The sequence below is a fragment of the Eptesicus fuscus genome, chromosome 3 (assembly GCF_027574615.1).
Source record: "Eptesicus fuscus isolate TK198812 chromosome 3, DD_ASM_mEF_20220401, whole genome shotgun sequence".
Classification (NCBI taxonomy): domain Eukaryota; kingdom Metazoa; phylum Chordata; class Mammalia; order Chiroptera; family Vespertilionidae; genus Eptesicus; species Eptesicus fuscus.
Window position 1 is genome coordinate 56,805,804 of NC_072475.1, and position 19,069 is coordinate 56,824,872.

A 19,069-nucleotide genomic window follows, 5' to 3' on the forward strand; every position below is an offset into this window, starting at 1 on the left:
TCCCAGGTGGTGAGGAAGGAAGGGCTGGGGGACTGAGGGGCATTTTGAGGAGTTTATTTTGGGGGTGGGCTGTTTTTTGGAAATACAATCTACAAGGATTAAATTCAGAACTACTTTTAGGTTGCTCAGACAATAGTTACTAAGTCTAATTACTCTTTAATTGTTTTAACTTAGGTTTAACTATTTTCCGAAAGAAAATTATTATTTGTCTAATAGAACTAGATAACCTCCGCTATTCTTTCTGTGTGTTACATAAGACTTAGCAAAGATTTATTCAAAGCTTCCATTTTTCTCATTACAAAAGTACTACTTATATATTGATAAGAAAATATAAAGCTTCAATCAAAAGTAGTAGTTTACTTTTTCAAAATATCCTGTTTTTATTATCTTTAAAACATATTTTTATTGATTTCAGAGAGGAAGGGAGAGGGAGAGAGAGAGATAGAAATATCAATGATGAGAGAGAATCATTGATTGGCTGCCTCTTGCATGTCCCCCACTGGGGTTCGAGCCCGCAACCTGGGCATGTGCCTTGACTGGGAATTGAACCATGACCTCCTGGCTCATAGGTCGATGTTCAACCACTGAGCCATGCCGGTCAGGCAAAAATATTCTGATTTTAGTCGTTGTTTTTCTTTGAAAGAAAAAATTAACTCGTATAGTCCATACTCGTTTGGCATTTTTCAAATGCTGAAACGTGATTGGGAGGGCTGCTCCTGGAGATCAGCGGGGTTCGTTACTTGCCCTTGGAGACGTTGCCCCATCCATCTCCTCAGTGAACGCCTCCGCCTCTTCCTGCATCGGACGCATGCAGGGGCTGGCCCTTATCTTCCTGAGGTGCCTTGCTTGGCCAGGGACACCCTTCCACCCCTGCTGCCTGGTGCCATTGGTGCCCAAAGGTGAGAAGCACCAAGGCAGTGTCGTAGGCCAGGCCGCCTGCTGGGCTGCCTGATGTAGCCGGGGACAGAGTCCCTCCTGATCCACTCCTGCCACTCCCAGATGACCCACAGCCAGCCTGAAGGGGAGGGAGAGGACGCAGGAGCCCCTCCAAGTTCTAGCTTTTCCCTGGAACAGTCCCAGTCTGGGTCTGCTCTCATGCACCGGGGAGCAGTATACGTGAGGAGAGCAGACCTGGCAAGTGGAAGAGGCCTCAAGGACCTGGCTCCTCCCTGCCCTGCAGGGAGACCAGGACGGCTGGTGTGGCTCTGTCCTTCTTAGACACCCTCCACTGAATCTTGAAACAGCTTGAAATACAGCCAACACTCCTTTTTGAAGATTATTTCTCTTTTCAATGTGTCAGAGCAAGGGAAGGGGGAGTCCAAACATTTCCCCAGTTTAGTCACAGTTTTCTCTCCTGCCAAAACCACGTGGCAGCTGGCCAGCCTATCCCCAGGAGAAAGGTGTGCTGATGATTCAGTCCTCTTAGCTGCATTATTTGCTAAATTGGAGCTACTTTTAAAATTTTTTTTTAAAGTCAGCTCTTTTAAAGTAAGGGAGAGGAAAGAACAAGGAGTGAAGGGGTGACCATGTCCTCTCCCCGTCTTCTAGGAGATGTCGCCCAAGCTTTCCTGGAGGCTGTTGCTGAGGAAAAGCCCCATGTAAAACCCTATTTCTCTAAGACCATTCGTGATTTAGAAGTGGTGGAGGGAAGTGCTGCTAGATTTGACTGCAAGATTGAAGGTAAGTTGTAGCTGTGACTACAAAAGGGGGTTGGGTGGCTGCTGGGCCCCTACTCTGTGCCCTGGGCGTGATGTCAGTTCTGGGAGCCATTAGGTAAGCCAGGCTCTGAGGGAAACTGGGTCGGAAGGAGCTGGCCCAAGGCCCCCACTCCACCCTGAAGGTTAGTGCCATCCGTGACTTACCCAGGGGCACATTTGATATTTCACTTACTTCCGTCAGCCACTAGACCCAAGTTAAAGGGGTTTGTCATGGACGATAGTATGTGACCATGGAGCCTGCTTAATGAAATGAAGTTTCAAGTCCTGAGAAACATGTGCCCCTGAGAGGCCCTCAGAAGGAGGCTGGCCCGGAGCACGGGATGTGGAGTCAGCAGCTCTGCTGTGAGGCCTGGGCAGTGATCTGACTCTCTGAGCCTCAGGCCCTCACCTGTAAGATGATGTCTGATGTCCTGAGTGGCTCTGGGGATTCTTAGGTGACATATGTAAAAAGAGAAACCTTTTAAGTCCTTTAAGGATGTGATGGAGTCAAGGGAAAAGTTGTGGGACTGATAAGAGCAGAGAGCATGCAGTGTGACTTCAAACCGAGGGAAGCTGGGATCCAGGCACCGGTGCCGTCTTCCCCATGCGTCGCTGCTGGTGGGACAAGGTGGCCATAGAATTACGAGCTGTTTGAGCTCAAGGGACCTTAAGGGATCTTAGCATAGCACACGAGAAATTAGCAATGGTGGTGACACAAAGCATGTCAGTTTCTACAGACTGCAACATTCTAGAAAGATGAAGGGCAAGATAAGATTGGCCTCAAGCTGGTGCCTGTCGCGTGCCAACCAGAGTGGAGGGTTATCTTCCACGTCAGGCTGACCAAACGAGGCACAGGTGTTCATTAAGCAACTTGCTCAAGACCTCACTCCAAGGACAGCAGTCAGAACAAAGCATGCCTCCCACTTTGTAAGGTTCTCCAGCAATACGGCCACATAATGCCTTTTGGATAAAGTAACCCAAAGTTAGGAACAAAAACAAACACAATTTTTCACCCGTGTCGTTATAGTATCAAATGCCTGGTAAATGCCTTGCCCACCATAATCTTCCTTTTCATTCGATTTTTAAAATGTGATGTGCTGCCTTTGCTAGTGTGGAAAGGCTCAGGTTGGGGTTCTGCTGAAAGCTCTGGGGCCTCTGCCTGTGACTCACCATCACCATTGTCTTTGGGTCTTCTGAAGTTCTTTCCTTTTTTCTTTTTCTTTTTCTTTTCTTTTCTTTAGTGTGTGTGTGTGTGTGTGTGTGTGTATATATATATATATTTATTAGATGCTGGATGCACGAAATTCGTGCAAGGGCCTCGGCCCCAGCCCCCACCCACTGCGGCTTTGTGCAGAAGGAAGGACTTCCTGAAGGACGTCCAGTCTAATTAGCATATCACGCTTTTATTATTATAGATTTTTATTGATTTCAGAGAGGAAGGGAGAGGGATAGAGAGAGAGAAACATCAATGACGAGAAAGAATCATTGATCGGCTGCCTCTTACATGCCCCCCACTGGGAATCGAGCCCGCAACCAGGGCATGTGCCGTGACCGGGAATCGAACCGTGGCCTCCTGGTTCATAGTTGATGCTCAACCACTAAGCCACACCGGCAGGGCTCCTTATTCCATTTCAAAAAAATTATTAGAATATAATGACTGTCATCTTTGCACTTTTCTGTTTGGAATTATTTCTTTGGTATTTGCATAACTTTGACTGGAGCACGGAGGGGAAATTAAAGCATATGGATGCTGTTTTAATGGAAATAAAATTCTACTTGAATGTTAGAATTCTTAAGTTCTAATATAGAATTTTTATTCTGGTTGGGGTTACAATTTTTTTCCTATAAAAGTACTTCTTCAAATTTTAAGAACAAGAAAAGGTAATGGGGGGGGGGAGAGACTCATTAATACTCTCAACAATAAAGATTTAAAAAATAATTTAAGAACAAGTCAGTTAGAATTATAATATACAGGGTGTGGCAAAAGTAGATTTACAGTTGCATGTGAAATGCAGTTTATTCTTGTATCATTTATTAATTATTGTATTATTTTCCATATGAATAACCACAACTATAAACGTATTTTTGCTCCATCCTGTATCTTAAAGGCATAATGTGTATATACATATATATATATATATTTTTAATGTTGGACTTTGCAGAAACATGGTTAATTCATAAAATGAGGCTACTCAATGTGGTCCATTTCCAGTTATCTAGAGGCAGATTATGCCTTTGGATCAGACTAAGACAAATACTGCTTTCTTTTCCTTAGCAGTATTACTAGCTCCTCTAACTTGCGTTTTATGAAGCTGTTATAGCTTTGAGTTGTAACTTACACACCAGATAGTTTACCCGTATTAAGTGTACAATTCAGTTGTTTTAGTGAATTTATGGAGTTGTGCAATCACCACCATAGTCCAATTTTAGAGCCTTTCCATCACCCCCAAAAGGCCCCTCGCACCCATTTGTTCTGAATCTTCATTTTTATTAAATGTATTTAAGTCCAACTTTTATACAAGATGAAAACTTTTCATTTCATCCCAGAAGATAACTGGCTCTGGGCGTGTCCCTGGAGGTGGGCCGGTGTTCCAGGTAGCACTCTGCGTCTGTGTAGAGGTGTGTGTGTGTGTGGTGGGAGGCGGGGGGCCAGGCCCACATGGATGGGAAAGGGGATGACTGTGAAACACCTCACGCAGGGTTTCATATATTAGTATTTACAATACAGTTCGGTTCAAATGTCAATATCAAAGCAGCTGCTAAAAGGCAACGTCGTCGTTTTTTTCCATTACTGCATTAGTAGCTTGAGAGTTCCTTCATGAACTGATAGAAATTTTAAATGACAGTTTTTGCTACCTGTGTTCCCTCCCTGTGATGCAGGATACCCAGACCCTGAAGTCGTCTGGTTCAAAGACGACCAGTCCATCAGGGAGTCCCGCCACTTCCAGATAGACTACGATGAGGATGGGAACTGCTCTTTAATCATTAGCGATGTGTGCGGGGATGATGATGCCAAGTACACCTGCAAGGCTGTCAACAGTCTCGGAGAAGCCACCTGCACAGCGGAACTCATTGTGGAAACCATGGAGGAAGGAGAAGGAGAAGGGGAAGAAGAGGAAGAAGAGGAAGAGGAAGAGTGAAACAAAGCCAGAGAGAAGCAGTTTCTAGGTCTTAGTCCAAAAACTATTTCTCTAAAGCTCAAAAACTCAAGATAGTAAAAGCACCTAGTGTGATAGATTACCTAGTTAGGTCATTTTAGGGTCAGTTCTTAGCAACAGCAGTTCATACCTAGCAGTGTTATTGATGGGCATTAATATCAGTTAGCAGGCACCTTAAGATACTAGTACAGCTAGATTTCATTTTGAGAAATCACCAGTAACTTGGCCGACCAGTTGATTTTAAAGATAAAGTAACCAAAAGAAGTATTTTTCTGGGCAAAGTCACAAATTTGAAACACTCATGAAAAATAAGGCCCCACTGTCCCAGGTCAGCCCAGAGGCCCCTGGAGACGGAGGTCTCTCTCCCAGCTCCTAACTCCAGAGAGCTGGGTCTTCTCCAGGCTGCAGCCCTTCAGTCTGAAAGCATTTGAGCCGTTTTAACTTATGAGGCACATTTTATTCCAAACTATGCTGTAGACATTCAGACTTTTCATTCCCCTGTTCTTCTGCCTGCCCGTTTTTCTGGATCTGAGCTTGCCATGAGTTTAAGCACTAAGGACATTACACTTAGGTTCTGAAGACAGGTCCCCTGCTCACAGAAGGCTGGCTTCCTTAGGAAAATAAAACCTCCTTTCTTCTAAAATCAGTAGGAAATCTAAACGTATCCCCTCTTTGCAGGTATCTAGCAGCTTCAGACATTTTTATAAGAACTCGTGGGGAAAAATATCCTTGCTAATGTGCTTTTCTTCTGAAAGCAGGATTCATATTTGTGCTGTTATAGACTATCAGCTCTGCTTGTGTGGTAAAGATTTTTGTGTTTGTATGAAAACCAGTTTGCTGAAAAGTTAGTCTTATTTATTGGCCACTATGAAACATTTTAGATGATGAAGAGCTGTAGAACTCTACATACTTTGGAATCTCCTTCAGGATAAGTCTGAGTTTGAAACACCTTCATTCTAAACACCCTCAGAGAACTCTACCTACCCTTGTAGATTCCATGATGGGTTTCTTTTTTTCTTGAATGTGCATCAATCATGCCTTGCCCCCAACCTCAAAATATATTCTCAGACCCAATAAATGCATCAGACTTGCATCTTTAGGAACTTTTAACTTTCTTTCACTACATTAGCACTTAAATTTTTCTTTATAAACTTTTTGAAGGTCTTAAACAAAGACCATAAACTGATATGCCTAATACATTTCCTCTGTGTGTGTGTGTGCGTGTGTGTGCGTGTAACATTCCAAATGCTTTATTCTTGTCCACTGTTTGTGAAGTGCAGTGATTTAATATTTCAAGGGACTTTTTAATAGTTCCTCAAGAATTGATCTTAAATTACTTCAGTGCAATCCTACACAGTATCAACATTAGAATTTTGCTATTACTTAGTTTTATGTTATCTTCCATTCTATCTTATCTGCTTTTTGCTGCTAATTTCAAATTGCCAGTATTTTCCTTTTTGCTTTTTAAACAGTTACAATATTTTTCATAATAGCCACACTATTGCCACAGTTTATTATAACAAAGGGTTTTTAATTTGATTTAGAGCATTCAGAGCTTGTCTTCATCACTTTGTGTTTATAATCCTTGTGTGTGTGTATTGTTTGTGTGTGTGCATGTGTGGTGTGTACGTTTGTTTACAGGTTTTTGATGCCTTCTTGACATTGTGTTAATGTTCTCCCAGTTTATTATGCCATCAGAATGGCAAATGAGAACACTACAACTGTAGTTAGCTCACAATTTTTAAATAAAGGATACCACAATGCATACTTTTTGTTCAGTCTCTGCAGCCTTCTCTTTCTTCCCATGCCACCAGTTGTAGACTACCCAGATAGACCTTGGAAACGGAAAACAAATGCTGTGCTGCATAAATGGCAATTCTGGTTGTGTTTCACTAAGGAGCAGGGTGACTTAGTTCTTGTAAATACTAGGTAGCCTAATTTGCACACTTAGTTCAGAATTTTTCTCGAGCATCAGTTTGGTTCAGTTACACTTCCAATATCTATAGTGTCCTCATAGTACTAAAATCTACATGGCATTTCCAGCATGTGGCAAAATCATCCTCATCTTTAATATTATGTACTGGGGCTTGGTTTGCATTTGTAACTTTGATGCAACTCATCATTAGCGGCCAGGTGCCATCTTTCCATGTCTTGATATTAAAGCATTTGTTTCCAGGATACTGTCCTCTTGTTTTATTAGGAAGTCTGTTATCAGGTATCCGATGGTGACTTCCCCATGTCTGGAGGTCCAAACAATATTGTAAATATTCTAGAAAGAATCAAGACATGCCATTAAATGTTGTACTAGATAATTCTATGATCCCACATGGTCTGGAAAGAAAGAATCCATTCATCCAGTTAATATTTTTTTCCATTTTTAAGGCAACCACAATCTACAAATATTTCTAGTGAGAATTTATTATTTTTAAAGAAAAGCACTTTTTATTCCTTGCTGGTGAAAAAATGTATCATATATATTCTGTACTATGAAGAAATCACTAATATACTTTCTTCCGTTCCATTTTCATCCCAAACATATAAAGAATAATCCACAGATTGTTCCTTACATTGCAGAGCTTCATATCAAATGGTATTTCTATGTATAACTAAAAAGACATGCTGACTGTTGTCAGCTCGAACTTATACAAAGTCTCTTTTTCTTTTTCTCAAAATTTTTGAGTTTTACTTTTCTCATTTTACCAGCTTTTTATAAATCTCTTCAGCGAGTATCCAGAATGTGAAGGATAATTAAATTCTAAAGAAACTCAACTCTCCTCTTTTCAAGAAAACACAAATACTACTACTTTCCTTACCCCTTGGGAACTCTTTCTCTGTATTTTAAGAGGGAGGCTGATGTCTGTGGCAGTCATTACTGAGGCTCTTCGCCTGGCACAGTAGGACTGCACTCCTGCTCCTAGCTCACTGGGGCCCTGTGACTGGTCCTGGTCAGCGAGCTGTGAGCAGAAGTGATGTGCATCATCATGGGCCAGAGCATTTGTGTCCTGGTACAGAACTCTCCACAATGACTGCCAACATGTGAGATGTGGCTGCTTTACCCACCTGGCTCCCAGGCAACCCCAAACAGGTACAGAACACAAACAAGAAGTAAACCTTTATCCTTATAAATCACAAAGAATCTAGGGTTCTTTGTGGCTGCAGCAGAATGCTGTTATAAGATCATTCACTGTATCCCAGGTCTGTTCTGACCAATATGGTAACCATGAATCACAAGTAGCCATTTAATTAAAATAAATAAAATTTAAAATTCAGTTCCTCAGTTGCACTAGCCACATTCCAAGTGTTCAGTAGTCATACATGCCTGACACGTGGCTACCTTCTTGGACAGTACAGGTTAGAACTTTCTGTATAATTCCATCAGACAGCACTGTTCCAGATAGACTGAGGAAAAGAAAAACTCCACAAATTTTACCTTAACTGTACATATCACTTTTCAAATTACTGTGAAGGGAGTATGGTCTATAGCATCATCAATTGTATTGGATAATGTAAACTCAATACTTAGGTTATTGTTCTAGTATATTTATACTAGAGGCCCAGCGTGCATGAAATCATGTGCAAGTAGCTCACTTCCGCTCGCCTCAGCTGGCCACCCCACTCATCACCGCTCGTAGCTTGCACCCCACCCTCTGCCACTAGTAGCTCTCTGCAGCTAGTAGCTCGTGCCACGCCCCACCAGCCACGAGAGCCACTGCTTGTTTGGTCATGATGGCATGACACCCACAGGCCTTTTATATAAGAGAGATATTTTTTCACTTTTTAAGAAAATTTTAAACTACCAGTTCTGTGCTTCTCACCACAAAATCTAAATAGGCCTGCAATTCACAAGCAGTTACCAGATAACCTGTGATATGAAACAACAGCCTAGGCCAAAAATCTCCTGTGTGTTTGGAACTTGGAGCTTACTTGAGATAAGGGAGCACCCAGTGGGGACATATGAGATAGATGCAGAGAAGGAGAGAGACAGGGTTGCTGGGATGGAATTTCCTTGACAGTGAACCAAGAGGAAGGGGGTGCGGGGGGCCATCCTTGGAGCAACAATCATGTTAACTTCAATGGCTTTGATCATAACTTCCTTCCCATTGGAATTGGAAATATCCAGGAGATCTATAGTGCTTGGAGACAACATTAAATTTCTAACTGCTGGTTGTTTGAAATTTTAGCCCATAGTCCTTGCCCATGTTCTAACTGCTCACACATTGCAGGGAGGACTTCAGGTCAGAGACTATAGTCCCAATAGTGACCATACAGAACTATATAATAAATCCTCACATCATCTGACTTTCTGGGACTAGGTTTCTTCCAGTTGGGTATAACTAAGAAAGAAGGAGGTTACAAATTAACCTGTCACTTTGGTCATTCACGTTTATTAGCTGCTTCTGGACAGACGTTTGTAGCTGCCAATAGTCAAGACATCGATTGAGCGATAGGGCTTCTCCACAGCCTTGCTCCAGAGGCTATGTTACAGTGAAAGATAGCCTCTGGCCAAATTAATCAAACATTTTTAGCAAGCAGTCATATAATCTATTTGGTAAGGTCCCTGAAGCCCCAGATCTCTCTCTCCAGAAAGCTCTTCACCTGTTCGTTGAAGGTAAATGCTGCAAGATACTAGAGTAGGATCTAGCTAACCTAGTTAATCAGCCAAGTAGAATCAGTTCCAATTGTACCTCTTATTGGAACTGTGTAGCCTGTGCCTCAGTTTCCTCAGCATAAAATTAGAGTAACAAATAGTTCCCACCTGACAGGTTGTTATAAAAATTAAATGAGCTCGTGCATGCTACCTCATCCTTATAGAAAGCCCCTATTCATTCAGGTACCCAGAGATGCTAAGATAAGTCAAACATCCTCTGATAATGCTCAAGGAACTGGTTATACTTCTGCAGAAATAAAAGAGATATGTGAAAAAAATGCTTTTATATAATGAAAGATGGAAAGAATAGTTTAAATTCCACCCACCTCCGAATAAATGATTTTGAAACTGAAAGTGCCCATGCAATTGCACAAAAAATAATTGCTGTGAGTTTAGGAAAGGCTACAACTGCCCTCTTGTTCTAATGGAAATTTTTAACTCCCAGCTCTTAAGTACTTTTCATCAGACCCAAAGGAAAAAAGCTCATCTGACCTTATGAGTCTTATTTTCCAGTCAAGAGGAAATTTTTCAGGTAAGCTTGACTTTAAACTAATCGCACTTAGTCTTTACCCCCCAAAGTTCCCTGATATTTACAAAAGCTAATTCACATTGACTTCTTTCTGACTGCATATTAACCACAGGTCAAAGAGAGCTCTGCTATGCAGTCTCAGGAAAAGGCTGGACAGATATCATTTTTAAATTGTCTAGAAAGCTCAAAAATGGAGGGTCCTGTTTTCTAGAAAACCAGATAATGAGTTTAGAGAATGGGAAGTTATCATAGAGAAGGCCAAACATGAACTACTGAAGATAAGCAGTACCTCTGTTCCCTTCAGAACCTCCATTAAATGGAGAGTAAGGGAATAATATTTTTTTAAGCTATAAACCCTTCAAGGACAGATGAAAAATATCAGAAGCTTGGAAGATGGAAAGCACATAGGTGAGGGGGTAACTGAGTTAGAACAGAGAAGCTGAAAGCTGACTTCCTACAAAGGAGGAAGCCAATAGGAAGGCAAGTCAGTTTTGCCCTACAGAAGAGAGAGCCTGGAGGAACCAGGTGCCTATGAAGGTAGCCGCAAAGGGAATGCAAGGTATCAATTCACTGATGCAAACCATCTTTTTTTTCTTTTAAAAAATATTTTTATTTATTTCAGAGAGGAAGGGAGAGATAGAAACATCAATGATGAGAGAGAAGCAGTGATCGGCTGCCTTCTGCACACCCCCTACTGGGGGGTCAAGCCTGCAACCCGGGCATGTGCCCCTTGACTGGAATCAAACCCAGGATCCTTCAGTCTGCAGGCTGACCCTCTATCCACTGAGCCAAAACACCTAGGGCTCAAACCAAGATCTTTAAGGTCAAATCAGGTCAAACATTCAACTAGGAGCTCAAGGCAGAGGTAGGATGGGACAATTAGGAGTTAGGACAGAGAAGGGTCCATAGTCCAGGAGGTCATCTGAACACATCAGTAATATCCATGGTCAAAGTGTAGAGAACTGCCTGATCCTAGAAAAGCATTTGTTTGTTCGAGTTTTTAAAGACAGATAAGCTTCTTTAAAGTTAAACTGGTTGTCCAAGGAGCCAAATTGTTCAACTTTCAATAATGCACCCTCTTTATGAATGTCTTATATTCAATTAAAGCATAAGCTCAGTAAATGTCCATTTAAGTCAACTTGCCCCACTTAACCACACTTTTCATTTCCTCTGTAAAATAAATTAACTGATGCCCACACACTTCTGTTCCCATTAACTGAGTTGTATATTTATCAAGCGTCAATTGGGTTTGTTCTTAAATTTATTTATGCTAGTTCTACTTGTAATTGTAATTATATAATTTAACTAAGTATTACATAAACCAACAAAAATGGGTGCCAAAAAAAAAAAGACTAGTTGTTTCTATGGAAACAATTGAGACTAGTGGTCATACATGGCAGATTGGACACTTGCATTTATCTCCTGTCTCCCAAAACCTCACTAAAATGAAACTAAAGGAACAAAAGGCATAAACCCACAAGAGCACAGAATGAGAGAGGCAGACTTGAATTGACAAAATTTGGCAAAAGAATAATTGGTAATTAATTTTGTTTAAATTTTTCCACTTTGCAAATGTCCACAGAGAAGAAAGCCTCAAAAAGCAGGCTCAGTCCTCTCACAGAACGAGCCAAAAGTAGAGGGATTAGGCCAACCCCCCTCCACCTTCTCCTCTAGCCCACGTGGCCTCTGACAGTCCCTCTCCAGGCTGGCAGGAAAGGGGATCTCTTAAAATTACACTAGAGAGGCGGTGGACTGGTGGACAACAGGCACAACCGAGGGTGGGAGATGTGGGGGCTGGGGAGCCACATAAAGAGCCTTGAGACTCCAGCCCTCTCCCACTGTGTGGCTGCCAGACCTCTGACTGCCAAGCAGGACTGGCTACAGAATTAGCAGGGCCAGTGCAGAATGAAAATGCAGGGCTTCTTGTTTTATTTACTTTTTATTTTATTTTTTAAATATGGAGCACTTCACGAATTTACGTGTGATCCTTGCACAGGAGCCATGCTTATCTTCTCTGTATCATTCCAATTTTAGTATATGTGCTGCCGAAGCGAGCACGGGGCTTCTTGTTTTAAAAAGTATTAAAAATTTCAATATAGTGACAGCAGAGCATTACAACAAATGTGATTTCTCTCTCAGTGCGACTACATAAGTTATGCACCCGAGAAGCCACCCCTGTAGCAGCAGATTATTTCTGCACATGCAGGAGATTGGGAGATTTTTTTTTTCTTGGAAAATTAGCCCAGAGAAATGACTCACATATGCAGGAATTTCTCAATAAAACAATCTGATTCTCATAAGTTTGTCAATAAGGCTATTTTATGCATTTGGGTGCAATTTTGTGCACATAAAAGATTATTCAGAAACTACTCTGTTTTTTTAAAATTACTATTTTACCTGTTAATGTCGCAAATTTTAAAGCCTAGTTCTTAAACTTTTAAATTCAATTCCCAGATCTGATTTGATAGATTTATAAACCTACCAAGATGTAATATTCATTTTTTGCTCTAATTAATTCCTTTAAACTTTTTTAAGTTGCCTTCACAAATGTAATAAACACATTTCTTCAATTATAACAAAACTTTCCAAGAAAAGTCACTAGCAAACACCTTCTCAAGTAAAATAAGTCTCATAAATAAATGTACAAACACGATTGAACTTAACTTCTTTTAAATGGTCCAATACTGTTTATAAATTTAGTAAGAGTTAAACTTTGAATTCCAAATCTAAATCAGTTACACAATGTATACATTTTTATTTTTTCAAATTATAAGAGAAACTTTATTTGGAAAGTCACGGAAATAGAAAAGGAGTCACAGAGGCACTTAGGAAACTTGGATTTTAGGAAAAAGAGGTAGACAAGGGTACCTGGGGGAAGAAGAGGGGAAAAGTACTCAAGAGAGAGAAAGAATATGCTACAATTTGTACTTTAAATTGGAATTACAAATTAACCTATTCTTTGGTATCCTAACTCTCGTAAACATTAGAAATATGGATATTATCAAATAGTTATAACCCACATAAATAAAAGCTCTTGTCCTGGCCAGTTTAGCTTAGTGGTTAGAGTGCCGGCCTGTGGCTGAAGGGCCCTGGGTTCCATTCCGGTCAAGGGCATGTATCTCGGTTGCAAGCTCAAACCCGGCAACCTGGGTACAGGAGACAACCAATCGATGTGTCTCTCTCACATTGATGTTTCTCTCTCTCTCTCTCCACCTTCCTCTAAAAATTAATGGGAAAAAATATCATTGGGTGAGGATTAACACAAATAAATAAATAAATAATAAAAGCTCTTTATAGTCCTCAATACATTTTAAGAGTGTGAGAACCACTATTCTAGGTAATGATTTAATCCTAAATATATCGAGGCAGTGTGCTTTGGTTTAAAAATCCCAGGCAACACCCAAAATGTAACCCATATTACTATTGTCTCCTCTTCCTTTTCTCTGAGCTTCCAAAAATTCCGTTCATACAAAAACATCAGAGAATTTACTGATTTTGTAAGGAAGGTAAATAAGGGAGTTTATATTGATCAGCATTTCACTCCCAGACCTGTCTCTTCTCCTAGGTCTCTTCTCTTTACTCCCCCTATGCTTTCTTTCTCTTTCTCTCACCCTCTTGCCTCCCCGCTTTTTAGGGCTGTTTAAGTATATCCAAGATTCGGGGGGAGAGTCACTGATATCTATTCCCACTAGAAGATAGAAAGGGATTCTAGTTTTTATAAAGTTAAATAAAAAATTTTACTCACAAAACCACTCATAGGAGAAAAAGAAAAATACATATAGGCTAAAAGAACATTAATAATAATAATAATAATAAAACCCTGATGCTCTTACTCAACCAAAGATAAACACTAATAATATAAAACCCCTTCCAGATTTTTTCGCTGTAGTTATACACATGATTACCTAACTATTATAAAATCAAGGTCTTACTATACACCATGAATAACCCACTCTTCTACTTAATATATTCTAAAAATTTCCATGTCTAATATATCTCTGGATTATTGTTTCCCCGATATTTTATTTAAAATTTTTTCAAACTTAGGGAAAGTTTGATAGAACATATCAATAAAGACCCTTACACCCTTCATGTAGAACTACTGTTGGGAGATGATTCCCTCTGAACATCTTTCCACACAGTTCAGGTCTCTGATCGAAAGCATTTAAAACCAATTCAAGAATGTTTGTATAAGGAGTTGAAGGGAATCAGAATGTGCCACCCCAAAATATGCCACTTTGGCATAAGGACTATTTTAAGCGCTGAAGGCAACTGAGAAACAGCAGATGCAGAAAAAGCTCTCTATCCTCCCCCTATTTGCCTAAAAGCAGGACATAAATTTCCCTTTGTGTGTTCCCCATCTCTCTCTCATACCAGGAAGAACAGAACAACTTGTAATCACCAGACATGACGCCAAACTTCCCAGCCCAGAGAGGCCACCCAGACATCACAAACTTTACTGAAAAATAACCCTTATCTCCCATTAGTTTTCTCCATATATTTATCTTCCCACAATTTACTACCCGTAAAAACCTAAACCCCCTTTCCTTTGTCTTGTCATTTATTGATCAATTTATTGCTCTTTATTAAAATGATATACAAGCCTCTGGGTATGACCACCTCCTTGGAGCTTTTCCTTCATTCCTGTGACTCTCTTGTCCCCCCAGAATGCATTTGAACTCAAACTTACTCTCCTATTAATCTCTGTTTTGTCACTTCAATTTGCAGGGCCCCAGCTACCAAAGAAGATAGCGGAAAAGGTTTCTTCCTACCCTACAGAGCTATTCCAGGGTAGTAAAGCTTAGACATATTTCCCTCCCTGGGCCTCTAGTTGGAGAATAAAGGGGGGATAGGCAAGTTACTAACAGTCATTTATAAGATCAAAGTTTCCTAATTTCAGGGTTCCTCTGTTGTAATGTAACCCGTCTGCTATATTACCCTGTATATGAAGCTTAGAAACCAACATAAGATGTTGCTCTGGCAGCTGCTTTTGCCATGACCCAGACTTACACACACACACTATATTCACGAGACAAAATTGCACCCTGAAGGCTCCAGCCGTGCCCTGCTTCCCTTCCTGGGAAACTCCACACTCCACCCACCTCAGTCAGCCCTGGCCTGAGCTCATCCATCTCCCACGATGTTCAAAAGAAGAGGACAGTTCCTGATTGAGAGGCCTGAGTGCAGAAGCCAGCTCCCCCATCACAGGCAGCTGGCACTTGGGTGGGATGGAGAGAACACCCCGAGGCTGTTCTTCAGAAGGAAAGCTACAAGAATTGGCAGCTGTGATCTCCGGGGACAAAAATCTGGACCCTGCTGCCAAAAAAATGTTTGTGTGTGGGGAGGGGGGAGGGATGGGGGAGGATAACTTGTTAGCTTGCAAGTAAAGTAAAAATCTCAGACCTTTCATAGTTTCTAAGTTCATCACATCATTTTGCCACATTTCCTCTTTGTTCACAATTTCTCCCTTATTCATGTGTTGTCTGTTACACATATATTCTTTTTGCTGAATCATTTGAAAGTAAGTTTCTGCAAAATCATTTTAATGTCTGAATAGTATCCTGTTTTAAGTCTTATCATAATTTAACCTGTCTGTACTACTACTGAACATTTAGATTGTTTCCAACAGTTTGATATTGTAACAAACTGTGATGAGCTTTTATACTAAATATTTTTTCATGTTCTAAATTCTTTTTTTTAAGAGAGGAAGGGAGAGAGCAATGTGAGAAAGAAACATCAATTGGTTGCCTTCCATATGTGCTCTAACCCAGGATCAAACCCGCAGCCTAGGTGTGTGTCCTGACTGGGAATCAAACCTGCAAACTTTTGAAGTACAGGACAACATTCCAATCAACTGAGCCACTGTGGCAGGGCTACACTGAATTTTAAGTTGATTTCCAACTGACAGAATTTTACCTCCTTTTTCAGTTTATATTGAAAGGAAAAATGATTCAGTTTAATGAATCAAAGAAGCTTTTAGATAAATGATTATTTGTTCTGTAAAATGACTTCTTTATTTCCTTTGCAATTTCCACCTCCCACTGATCACTGCCTGCAATTTGAGTACCCCCACTTGTTCTTTTTTTAAAAAAATAAATCTTTATTGTTCAGATTACAGATGTTCCTCTTTTTTCCCCCTATAGCTCCCTTCTACCTGATTCCACGCCCACCCACCCTGCATTCCCTTACCCCCCCCGCCACTGTCCTCATCCATAGGTGTAAGATTTTTGTCCAATCTCTTCCCACATTCCTCACACCCCTCCCCCCGAGAATTGTCAGTCCACTCCCTTTCTATGCCCCTGATTCTATTATATTCACCAGTTTATTCTGTTCATCAGATTTTTTATTAACTTGATTTTTTAGATCCACTTGTTGATAGATACGTATTTGTTGTCACTTTGTTGTTCATAATTTTTATCTTTACCTTTTTCTTCTTCTTCCTCTTCTTAAAGAATACCCTTCAGCATTTCATATAATCCTAGTTTGATGGTGATGAACTCCTTTAGCTTTTTCTTATCTGTGAAGCTCTTTATCTGACCTTCAATTCTGAATGATAGCTTTGCTGGGTAGCGTAATCTTGGTTGTAGGTCCTTGCTATTCATCACTTTGAATATTTCTTGCCACTCCCTTCTGGCCTCCATAGTTCCTGTTGAGAAATCAGCTGACAGTCGTATGGGTACTCCCTTGTAGGTAACTAACTGTTTTTCTCTTGCTGCTTTTAATATTCTATATCTTTTGCTCTTGGCATTTTAATTATGATGTGTCTTGGTGTGGTCCTCTTTGGATTCCTTTTGTTTGGGGTTCTCTGCACTTCCTGGACTTGTAAGTCTATTTCTTTCACCAGGTAGGGTAAGTTTTCTGTTATTATTTCTTCTAATAGGTTTTCAATATTTTGCTCTCTTTCTTCTTCTGGTACCTCCATAATTCAGATGTTGGTACGCTTGAAGTTGTCTCAGAGGCTCCTTACACTATCTTCATATTTTTGGATTCTTTTTTTCTTTTTGTTTCTCTGGTTGGGTGTTTTTTGCCTCCTCATATTTCAATTCTTTGGTTTGATTCTTGGGGTCCTCTAGTCTACTGTTGGATTTCTGTATATTATTCTTTATTTCAGACAGTGTATGCTTAATTTCTGACTGGTCCTTTTCCATTTTTTTGGCATTCTCATTAAGATCCTTGAAGGTCTCACTAAGTTCCTTGGAGGTCTCACTAAGTTTCTGGACGGTTTCTAGAAAATTCTTGAGTAACCTTATAACTGTGGTTTTGAACTCTATATCCAGTAGTTTGCTTTCCTCCATTTCTTTAATTCGTGACATGTTTGTCTCCACATTATGGCTGCTTCCCTGTGTTGATGGAGTGGCTTTGTGTGGTAGGTGACCTATAGGGCCCAGTGGCTCAGCTCCCCAATCACCTGAGGTGAACACTCTTGGTGCACCCCTTTGTGGGCTGGGTGCACAGTCTTGTTGTAGTTAAGCCTTGATTGCTGTTGGTACACTGGGAGGAATTGATCTCCAGGCCAATTGGCAGTGAGGATCAGCTGTGTCTATAATGGAAGAACTGCTGTGCTGGAGATACCCTTATGGGGCAGAACTTGTTTCAGTGGGGCTTTGGTGCTCACTGAGTCTGCCTCTTGAGTGTGTCACTTATGTATGTGAGGAGTTGAAATCTGGTGTCGTCTCACACTGACCACTAGGTACACTGGCTCCTGATCTCCAATGGGGTGCAAGTCAGCTACTGCCTGAGGCCACCCAGCAGGAGCTATAACAAGATCTGCAGATTTCTCCTCTTTGTTTGGGGTTTGGAAGTTTTGGAGCTGTCTGACCCAGCTGCAGTTTGTTAGGTTAAGCTGCGAAAGGGCAGGCCATTCATATGCAAAAGCTGCTGCACACAGTTAGGGTGGGTTTGTAAATTGGGTGGGGCGGGGTCTCAGGGAATCACCAGGGTGTGGCAACAGTGATGGCTGCCAGTCAGCCGTCTCTGCATCTCCACGTTTCCGCGTCCCAGCACAGTAAATAATGATTCCTGCGAGCACCTCTGTGAGAAAGCCACCCTCACTTTCCTACCCAATGCCAGACAGTCCAGTTTCTCCCCGTAGGACTTTGGGTCCCCAGAGTCTCACTGGAAACTAGAGTTCAGAGCAGTTGGGAGCTTGTATCTCCCTTCCAATTGGAAAAAACAGTGCACCCAGTCACCAGCCCGATTCACGTGCCTCCATACCTCTGCTTTTCCACTCCTCTGAACCTCCTATCCGGTCTCAATGCGCTTTTTTCTTTCCTTCTAGTTGTAGAACTTCTTCTCAGCCAGCTTTCCTGTGGTTCTGGGTGATAGCCGTTTTGTCTTTTAGTTTTAGTTTTAGTGTGGTTGTGAGAGGCAGCATATACAGGTGTTTACCTTATGCCGCCATCTTGGTTCCCCCCCCCCCCCCCCCCCCCACACACACACACTTGCTCTTTAAAGAAGTTAGGAAGGCCCTAGCCTATTTGGCTTAGTGGACTGAGTGCTGGCCTGTAGACTGGGCCGTGGGTTCTATTCTGGTGAAGGAGACAACCGATTGACAGAATCAATGTGTCTCTCTCACATCAATGTTTCTCTCTCACATCAATGTTTCTCTCTCTGTGTTTCTCGCCCTCCCTTTCACTCTCTCTAAAAAAAATCATTGGAAAATATCCTTGGGTGAGGATTAACATCATAAAAAAAAAAACAAAGTCAGGAAAATAAGGCAACAGGATCTCTACACAATCTGTAGGGCCTTAGCGGATGAGACCCCCACAATTGTTTAGTGCCTGTGTCTCAATCTCTAGATGTCTTGTGGCTCTAAATACCACCATCCCCTGGTGAGTCTCAAATCTCCATCTCTTCTCCCTTGAACCTCAATGTCTAAATCTAATTGTCCATGCAACTTCTTCCCTTTGATGTCTAATAAAGACTTCAAACTTAATATATAAAACAAAAATCCCGATTTCTCTCTTCAAAACCTTTTCTTCTACAACTCAATTCTTCCAAGTTGTTCACAATGTCTCTTTGTCACACCCCACAGCTA

At 41.1% G+C, this 19,069-nt stretch overlaps 1 protein-coding gene and 1 non-coding gene across 3 annotated transcripts in view; one reads left to right on the forward strand and one right to left on the reverse strand.

The window, feature by feature from the left end:
* The window catches only part of MYLK (myosin light chain kinase), a 295,783-nt gene extending 280,448 nt beyond the window's left edge, over nt 1–15,335 (forward strand). The window contains exons 31-33 of one of the 2 annotated variants that reach the window (XM_054713911.1): nt 1,549–1,680; nt 4,578–4,865; nt 14,761–15,335. In XM_054713911.1, the coding sequence (XP_054569886.1) occupies nt 1,549–1,680; nt 4,578–4,837 (392 nt within the window). In that variant the 3' untranslated portion in view covers nt 4,838–4,865; nt 14,761–15,335. Of the gene's footprint in view, nt 1–1,548; nt 1,681–4,577; nt 7,034–14,760 lie in introns of those variants that run through there. The other variant, XM_054713912.1, reaches the window with a different exon arrangement.
* Nucleotides 11,984–12,090, reverse strand: LOC114227767 (U6 spliceosomal RNA). Its single transcript, XR_003613838.2, has one exon. It is a non-coding gene; the product is annotated as a U6 spliceosomal RNA (small nuclear RNA).
* Nucleotides 15,336–19,069: the final 3,734 nt, after the last annotated feature.